This window comes from Pituophis catenifer, unplaced genomic scaffold (genome assembly GCF_029215685.1).
Source record: "Pituophis catenifer annectens isolate HBS135680 unplaced genomic scaffold, rPitCat1.0.hap2 SCAF_1, whole genome shotgun sequence".
Classification (NCBI taxonomy): domain Eukaryota; kingdom Metazoa; phylum Chordata; class Lepidosauria; order Squamata; family Colubridae; genus Pituophis; species Pituophis catenifer.
Genome location: NW_027256881.1, coordinates 340370860 through 340380000, shown reverse-complemented (window position 1 = coordinate 340380000; position 9141 = coordinate 340370860). Strand labels below are relative to the sequence as shown.

The window sequence follows — 9141 nt, the reverse complement described above, 5'->3', positions numbered from 1 at the left end:
GGTATCTCTTGCTAGACAGCGCCCTCTGCTGGGAAGGATAAGTATCTCACTGCCATTGTTGCGTTTGGTACTCAATGGAGGAAGACACAGGGTAGTCCTCCACTTACAACCACAATCGAACCCAACATTTCTGTTCCAGAGACATTTAAGTGGAACTTTGCCCCATTTAATTATCTTTCTTGCCGCAGTTGTTAAGTGAATCACTGCAGTTCTTAAGTAAGCCACACCGTTGTTAAGTCACTCTGGCTTCCCCAATGACTTTGCTTGTCAGATAATCATGACCCTGGGATACTGCAGCCGTCATAAATAGGAACCAGTTGCCAAAGCGTCTGAATTTTAAGGTTTGTTTGGAGCTTGAATTTTGATCACGTGATCATGGGGATGCAGCAATGGCTGCAAGTGTGAAAAACGGTCAGAAGTCACTTTTTTCAGTGCTGTTAGTTCTGACGGTGTCCCCCTTCCATGGTCACACCCCGCACTTCCGGTGCTTAAAACTGGGACACATTTACGGCCATTTGCAGTATCCCACGTTTTATGACGTTTTTGCCAAAAACAAGACAATTTCAAAGTGATGATTTGCTGTGGGTGTGGTTTTGCCAAAACCCTGCAGTAAATGTGTTTCTGGCAAAACCACACCCACAGCAAACCATTGCTTCGCTTAATCACCAGCGATTTGCTGAACTGCCACAAAAACATTTAGAAAATTGAGTCAGTCACATGGGCGACTCAGTTCATGACCATGATGGACAAACCCATTAAGAGTCATAACTACATTACCTGTATCTAGCCTTCGGTCTAATAAAAAAGGGAGAAAATGAGTTTACGTGCCAAGTGAATTCTCTCGGGAGATGTAGCTGCAGGAGGTGGAGATCCAGTGGATTAATCCATTTCTGCTACTCACATGTGGCCTATCCTAACTGGAAGCCTTGCTCTTATGGAGATACGGAAGACAGGATTTTGCCCAGTAAGGTCACCACGGCTTGCAAAAGGTCCATGGACGCTCCTTCCCCGTCAATCCACAGCACCGACTCTCAAACTTGGCAGCTTTAATGGGACATGGCCTTCAATTCCTAGAATTCCCATCAGCCATGCTGACTGGGGAATTCTGGGAATTGGAAAGCCATATCTTAGTTGCCAAGCTTCAGCAACAGAATCAAGATGCTTCTGGACTCCAAAGCGCAATTGGAAAATTAGAATTGGTACAACAGGATGCATTTGGACAGGAGTCCACCCCACCTGTCCAGAACAGGGAATAAAACAGGTGGTAGACAACTATTGGTCTCATGTGTTTTTGTGAACATGTACACCTGCATGGTCAGTTATTTGATGAAAATTTATGTTCTCAATGTGCCTCGACTGAAATATGCAAGGACACAACTATCTGTTGAAGGAGCCCACAGCATTGATTGCAGGAACCATACAGGAGAATGGCATCTAAGAACCAAGTTAGAATGGGAGAAGCTACTAAACCCTGTTTAAGTGCTTTATCCCCTTGGATGCCCATTATTGGTCAGTCATCTCTGGACACATGTATAAACTGGGAAAACCTTCCATGGAGGAGCCACACAAAAAAATCTTGTTTTTCAACATGCTGAAAAAAATAGCAAATGTTTTTGTAGGATTTAAGTGGGCTAAATGATTGGCAGGCTAAAAATATAGGGTAATGCATGTTTATGGTAGATTTAGCTTTTCTAAGCTCCAAACTCCTTAGATATTTTAACACAAGCCCCAATAATCCTCCCATCTGTCCTACAGGAAATCGAGATGTTTATGTAAAGATTCTGCAGAATTAAGAACGGGGAGGTTTCCCCACTAATATTATGCAGGGAATTTCATTGTTTAGAAGCAAGAAAATAGAAGCTCCATCCAAGGATTGCCTTTCTACAACTAGTCATCTAAAGGTACCAGCAATTTTTCAGGTGATTATTGTAGATTAACATTTAGAAACTGCACATCCAAGCCAGCTTCAAGCGGGCTTAAATCTTGGCTTGAGAACTGCTAAGCATCCAGGAGTGGGACAAAGCACCCCATTACACAGGAGGTTGAGGGCCTCTGAACACCTTGTTCTTTCATCAGTAAAAGTTTACCTTATCAACCTGCAATTCCAAACCTAGTTATGTAATTCTTTAAGCACCAATGAGACCAACAGCCTCATGGAAATGCTCAGCTGCATTTTTGCAAAACTATGCAAGCTATAGCTAGCCACAAAGCCTGACCCCATGAAAGCCAGCTTGTTTGATCTGCTGGTGAAAGGGTTTTCCCCCTCTCCAACTAGTCCGCCATATTTCCTATAACCTTTCCTCAGAAGCTGCAGACATGGCACCCATCTGTTGGACACTTAGCTCTGCAGCTCATTTCACAGGGACAAACTAGGATCCTCATGGGCTGCTTCTCCACCTGTTCTTCAACTCCATTATTTAGGTTGAGCCAGCTTTGTTTAAAGGAGCATATAACTGATTTCATATGCTGCCAAAATTGTTTCTCAACCTGTTGAGGGGGGAACTGAATGCTATACTTCCAAAGCCAGTCTTTGAGCAGTACTTTCTTATTATGGCTTCCCACAAACAAGATAAGCTTTCTATATTAAATGTGGGAGCAGTGGTGGGTTCTAACTGGCTTTACTACCGGTTTTCTTCGTGCACGCGCTTTGTGTACCATTGCAGCGCAAGCACATTAGGAATCTGCCCAGCTGTGGTACGGCAATCCACTCTGCCGCACCTATCAGCTGGGCTAAAAAAAGAAATAAAAGTTAAGAATAATGTGGGGGCAGGTGGGAGGGCCCAGCTCCCGGACAGAGAGAACTGGTTTGGTGACGTCATATCATCACCGCTACCAGCTCAGCTGAACCGGGAGGAACCCACCACTGTGTGAGAGTGACTTGAACATGTTTTTTTTTTAAAAAAAAGCTAAAGCTCTGTAAATTGAGGAATGCTTAACTATTCTGCAGAAAATAAACAATGAAAAGTAACTTCAACTTAATGTACTAGGTTGTTATAAACTAAACCAAGAACACTGACTTAATTCTGTATTAATATGTAAATCTTTCAATACATTAGCTTATGTTAAACTGGGAGAAAGATATTACTGTAAAACTGGCTACCTAACTGCATTTTGCCATGTCTCATTTGGGAGATAGTCAACTCTAAGCAAAAAGGGTACTTGTGGGACTCATTTGCTCTCCCCCTTATCAACGTATGTTCAATTTCTACTTAGTACCAAATATATAATTTAATCCCCCACACACACACACCTTTGTAAATAATTCAAAGTGGCAAACGTATGTTCCTATTTCTCTCACAGCCAGCCTAGGTGATGAGGTGGATTGGGCTGAGGGAGTTACCCAGCTGGCTTTCATGCAAAAAGGCAGGGGTATTAAACCCGATTGCATCGCGGGCCATATTCGTGATGTTTGCCTTTGTGGAGCCGGGATGGGCGTGGCCTGTGTGGGTCACCAGTTTGACAGGTCTGCAAAAAGGGAATACAGGACTGAATTTCTTCAGTCTTATCTTAAAGTATTATCCTCACAATTATAAACATTCACACCACCCAAGTTTTTAGCCCTATTGTTTTATTAAGTTCTGTACATGTCCTCTTGGATCATTCAGAGCATTCTAATTCACAATCCTGTTTTCCTTCAGAATTGTCATGATCCTCCTCCATCCTCTTCCAAGAAACATGCAGCTGAAAGATTGAGCAAAAAAGTATTAAAATCTGATTCTACATTGTTAGATTCAATTAATTTTGAATTAATTCAATTTTGGAATTGAAATTAAAGAGGGCTTTTCCTTTAAAGGTAGCTAAAAGCAGCCACTCCTGTAGTTTTTCTGCCATAGCAACCAAGGAGCCAGAGAAACCTTGCACAAGACCAATACCTGTGTGCAAAGCTGACGGTTTCAGTTAAAGACTTTGGTCCTCAGCGTTGAAACATCCATTTCCGGCTCAAGTGTCCGTTTCTTCCATCAACCTGCCAAGACAAATTTGTGTTACAAAAAATTGTATCCACCGAGCAAATGCTACAATTTCTACCCTGCCCACCCTTCAACAAAGACAAGCAGCGTTTCCTACAAAGGGTTTCCACAAAGGTAACACAAGAACCCAGCTTGGGCCAACTGTTCCAAGACGCTTCCCTCGGACCGGCCAATGGCACCTGATCCCTCAAAAAGCAGTTAGTCACGGTTGATAATGGCTGCTTAAGAACAGTGTGGGCTATGGGGAAAAAGTTAAAATGCAAACAAGATGGCAAAGAACATTAAGGTTACGTGACTTAATCTTAAGAATTTCCAGAGATGAGCAGAAATCAGCTCCCCATCTTTCATCTAACTCTACTGGCAAAGAGATGGCTGCACGTATGCCCCCTTCTGACCCACAGCAAAGTTATGCCATAAAAGCCAAAGACTCATCGTAAGGAAGAATTTTAAAAAATTAAAAAATGCTTTAGCTGAACAAGGTTGGCAGAAAAAAATGTGGTTCACATAGGTTAACAGGCTTTCCAAAAATAAATTATATATATATATATATATGAGCTCTCAACAGGAGGAAGGATGCGGACATGAGGAAAAGAGTTACCTCGAATTACAGGACTATCCCCACATATGAACTAGCCAAGAGAGCAGCTTTCGTCTCAGAGGTTCTCTCTGTTGGAGGCACAACACTTCTTTTTCGCCAAGGCACTGCAGTTTTCCATATGCTAGCAGAAAATTCTTAGAACTTAAAAGGCAACGACAAAGCTAGCTAAATTAGGTCACAATTTTTGGCCTTGGAACACTGACTAGTGGCAGCTGACCCAGTTAACAAGAGACTCCATTATGGGCTAGCTAAATGTTTGGCTGGTTTTCAGTTAATAAGCTATAGTTTTTGTTTTAATTAGTATGGAGCTACCCATCTTACTCTGCTAATAGCATATTAAAATAGCAATGAGTGAAATCTAATTTCTTTCAAAGGTTGGAACAAATTCCAGCCAAAGCTAAGTGATTTAAGGGTAAAATTTGTGAGGTCCTTCCAGTACTTTTGTTTCACTCATCCTCAGCCAGATTGATGTCATTAGGCCTAATAAAGTACAGCATTAGGATTGTTTACATTTTTGTTCACAAGAAATGTGGGGCCTGATTTTCTCCCTCAGTTATAGCCTTCCACTTACTATTTCGTTCCTATCTAATTGTACAGTTTCAACGTTCATCCAGACTTGTGTTGTGCAGCAAGATGTAACATTTCAAGAGCAGATTTTTTTTTCAGATGGACTTTTAATAGGCTTCGTGAAGCCAAAGAAAACTGTACAAGAAATCCTTTTTCACCACTTCAAAGTTACAACAATTGAATTAGGCATACTTTCTTTCAGTAAAAAAAGGACAATAGAAACAAACATTTTTCCAATGAACCCTTTGGGTAGTAAAATCTGCGGAGTCTCTCTGGGTTAAATTTTATGGCATACAAGTTAAAGTCTCTTAATGCAGGTTGAACATACAAGCAAAATTATTTCTTTAGATATATCAAGGTGGGTTGCCTTTTAATATTCATACCCAGGCTACAGTACCTTGCTACACTAAAGGTTGATTAAATTTTTAACAAAAACGATTGACTAAACAAAAAGAGTTCACAGCTTGCTCAGCTTCTACTGAACAATTAAGGTCCTTTCTTGCTCAAATGAAAAACAGATATGGGGCCCCAAACCTTCCGGTCTTTTCTTTTTTAAAAAAAACACAAAAAAACTAAAACACATACACGCCTTTGCTCACAAATGAACTAAAATCTTAAGTGCTTTAAAAAATTAAAACACTCGAGAAAAACCCAACGCTTTCTTTGAGTCTGAACAGACCATTACATATTAGAAGCTGTCAAGGCTGTGTTATTCACAAGATCAGAATTGCGAGTTTACTACAAAAGTGAGAATACAAAGGAGATGACTACACAAGAACGATTTCAGCGAAGCTCCAAAAATCTTTATAAATACAGCCAATGGAAGGACGATCTTGAGCCAGGAAGGTTTTTTATTCGTTGTGTGTAGCTGAGGACAAGAAGCAGGCAGAGTTGTAAAGGCACTGAAGCACAGACAAGTTCCAGCAATTTTTCCTCCCCTACTTGTTTGCCAAGCACTTCAAACACTAGCTTGCTATCTCGTCCCACCCATTTTGTATTTTTTCCTTCTGGCCTTGAGGATTCTGGGTGTTCTTTTCAGCTTCAGAAAACTAGTTATGGATGCTTTGCCTTTGGATCCAACTAGAGCTACACATGCATTAAATGAGGATTTTTGCTTTTCCGTGGCACAAGTGCTTAGGGCCTGCCAAAGGAGTGGTGCCTCTCACGGGTAGAGAAAGGCTGCCAGCAAAAGCTCCAAGCAAACCTTAAAGTATTTCCAAAGTTGTCACTGCAAGATCAAGAGTGGCTCCATACATTCCCATGTCAGCACATCCGCCTTCCCTCGTGACTTAAGACTTACCGTAACTGTCATAACTGTCTCTATAGGATCCTCCGGAAGGCCTGTCTCCATAGCTTCCTTGACTTCTGCTAAGGAAGGCAGAAAGAAGGCAACAGGTTCACTAAGCATGTCAGTAACTACAAAGTACGCAGGACTTCCAGATTACACTGCATCTCACTTGTCAGGTACATTACCTGCTTCCATAATAGTCTCTGGATCCACTGTATCCCCCACTTCTAGATTCAAATCTGCTGCCCCCATAACCTCTGTCTCCAGATCCTGGAAGAGAGAACAATGCAAACATTGAAATAAATTCAACCAACTCCAAATCAGATGCTACAAATTACTGGAAAACAAAACCTCACCTCTAGAAAATCCACGGCCTCTACTTCGGCCTCCACGGAAAAAGCCTCTGCCTCCAGCTGATCCCCCTCTATATCCACGAGACCGGTTTTCAGAGGACTTGCCTGCTTGATCAACTCTGATCTGGCGGCCATCAACAGACTAAAAAACAATGAAACTTTAAATCAACAGGGTGGTTCACAAGCCTCTTTTCTGCAGGTTAATATTAGTTTTTACTAACACCAGTTTTCGTATCAAATGACAATGATTATGAATCAATCTTGCTGTGTCTACAGAAATTATCTATGTGGTAATTTAAAAAAGGGTTTTTAATCAATAGTAAATATGAAACATTAACCAATCACGAAGTCTATGGATCTATTCAACATAGAAAATGTTGTCTCCCTTGCTTGCTAAAAGTGAGAGTAAGAATTCCTCACCTTCCCATTCATGGCCATCATTGCATCTTTTGCATCATCAATGTTCTCAAAAGTTACAAAGCCAAACCCTCTGGATCTCTGTGTTTCTCTGTCTTTTACAACGACAACTATAGAGAAGAGAAGAGGAGGTGTGTTTAACTTTATTCTCATAAAATTTCCATGTGACAAATGTTACCATAAGAACAAAATTTCTGTATGGCTAAACACCCTTGGATTTTCAAAAGAGAAACCATCTTCTATAAAGTTCCAGCAGTATAAGTAAGGATATTAGGGCTTTTTTTTTTACCTTCAGATATCTGTCCATATTTAGAAAACACTTGCTCAAGTGATTGTTCATTGGTTTCAAAACTGAGTCCACCAACAAATAATTTTCCCTCATCGGATGCCATTTCTTTTCTGCAAAAGAAATCAAAGTCGATTTTAGTATTCACCAAAGGAGGGACATAGCAAAAGCACATTGTTTTGAAATCCAAGCCCAGTAAAGACCTTTCCATTTTCGGTTGGATCAAATTTTGGTCATTCATACAAAAATGACGTAATTCCTATTAACCAGCAAATTTGTATTTAAATCTTGGGTAAGCAAATACTGACAATGTTTTGTGAAAAATGAGTGTCAAGCTACACCATGTATTTTTTAAAAAATTCCTCAACTTTGTTTTCCTTGTTTTGACACTTTAAACAAACACGTAGTTCTGTAGCTATGAGCACCTTTTAAGTTTACTTGAAGTACTCGGAAGATCGATTTATTAAGAGCTGCAATGCACTATCGTGTCAAAAACATTAAAACTTGGGAAAATGAAGCTATTTGGCTATAAATAAAATTGACGATTAATGCAGAATACACATGCAAATGTTAATATATTTAAATATTCCACGTAAAAGTTGCAAAGGAATAACATTTAGTCATGCGTCATACAGTCTGGTTTCGTATTTAATTGTATTTATATATCCCGTCAATCTAACCTCAAAAAATAACGGTACCCTTTCCGCGCATGCGCGCCGGGCACCAGTTCTCCAGCAGAGGGCGCGCGGTAACTGAAGCGCATGCGCAGATAAAATCTTTCACCAGCCCGCTTTTCCGCGCATGCGCTTCCGTTATCCATCGTTCCTTTTAGACGCCATTTTGAGGTTTGCCCGAAAAGCCGGTTGGAAACCATTTTGTCTTTTCCGCAGACCACCATACAACTCACTACCAGCTAGAAACAAAAATTCTCGCACTTAAATAACCACCTTACCTATATTTTACCATATCCACCACCTGCCCCAATTATATTAATTAAAATTTATTTTCCGACTTCCGTCTTCGTTTTGCGTCTATTTACATCATTTTTCTCGTACGCTTTTCCTTTACGACCACCACGCGCGACCCCCTTACCAATGTAGTTTAGCGGCGGCACAAATCAAAGTATAACCCTCGAAGTCCCAGCGCGAACTACGGGGCAGTTTGCGCGCGCTTCTCCTTATATACCTTCTATGAGGACCGCCTATCTCATGAATATGCAGATAAACTCGCTTTGTAAAACGGGCCCAACTCTTCACTCCGCACGTTCCGTAGGCATGAGGTAACCAGAAAGAACGCTTCCCATTGGTTACTTTCTTATTAAATATTCATAAAGAAGCAAAGAGGAGATGAGGTAGTGAAAGAAAAAAGCCCCCTCGTCTGCTCTTTGTCACGTGACCCCATGAGTCACAAAAAGAAAGTCGTGATTGGGTGAACGAAGACTAATACAAACGGTTGGTAAGGGCAACAAGCCGCCCCAATTCGCCTTTCGCAAGCTGATTGGTTAACATCCTCTCCCTCAACAGCTGCAGTAAATGGTAGCCAGGGGAAAAGTGGGCGTGGCACCAACGACCTACTTTCCCGCCCTTGTCAGCAATGCGGCGGCGCTTTGCCGCAGTAGACAAAGAGGACTGCTTCGACTGGGGTGGGGGAGGGGAAAGGCGGGA

The 9141-nt window shown here is 41.2% G+C and overlaps 1 protein-coding gene across 5 annotated transcripts; it reads right to left on the bottom strand.

Moving 5' to 3' along the window:
* Positions 1 to 3551: 3551 nt before the first annotated feature.
* CIRBP (cold inducible RNA binding protein) lies at positions 3552 to 8677 on the bottom strand. 5 transcript variants are annotated; one of them, XM_070944359.1, is made up of 9 exons: positions 8570 to 8677; positions 7481 to 7590; positions 7195 to 7301; positions 6778 to 6916; positions 6607 to 6691; positions 6434 to 6501; positions 4567 to 6001; positions 3873 to 3964; positions 3552 to 3681 (listed from the first exon to the last, which is right to left on the bottom strand). In XM_070944359.1, the coding sequence occupies exons 2-7, from the start codon at positions 7581 to 7583 to the stop codon at positions 5985 to 5987; spliced, it is 519 nt and encodes a 172-aa protein (XP_070800460.1). In that variant the 5' UTR covers positions 7584 to 7590; positions 8570 to 8677; the 3' UTR covers positions 3552 to 3681; positions 3873 to 3964; positions 4567 to 5984. The 5 variants fall into 5 exon arrangements, with proteins under 5 accessions (XP_070800460.1, XP_070800451.1, XP_070800469.1 ...); XM_070944350.1 differs by having other exon boundaries at positions 3873 to 6001; XM_070944368.1 differs by lacking the exon at positions 4567 to 6001.
* Between the last annotated feature and the right edge of the window lie 464 nt (positions 8678 to 9141).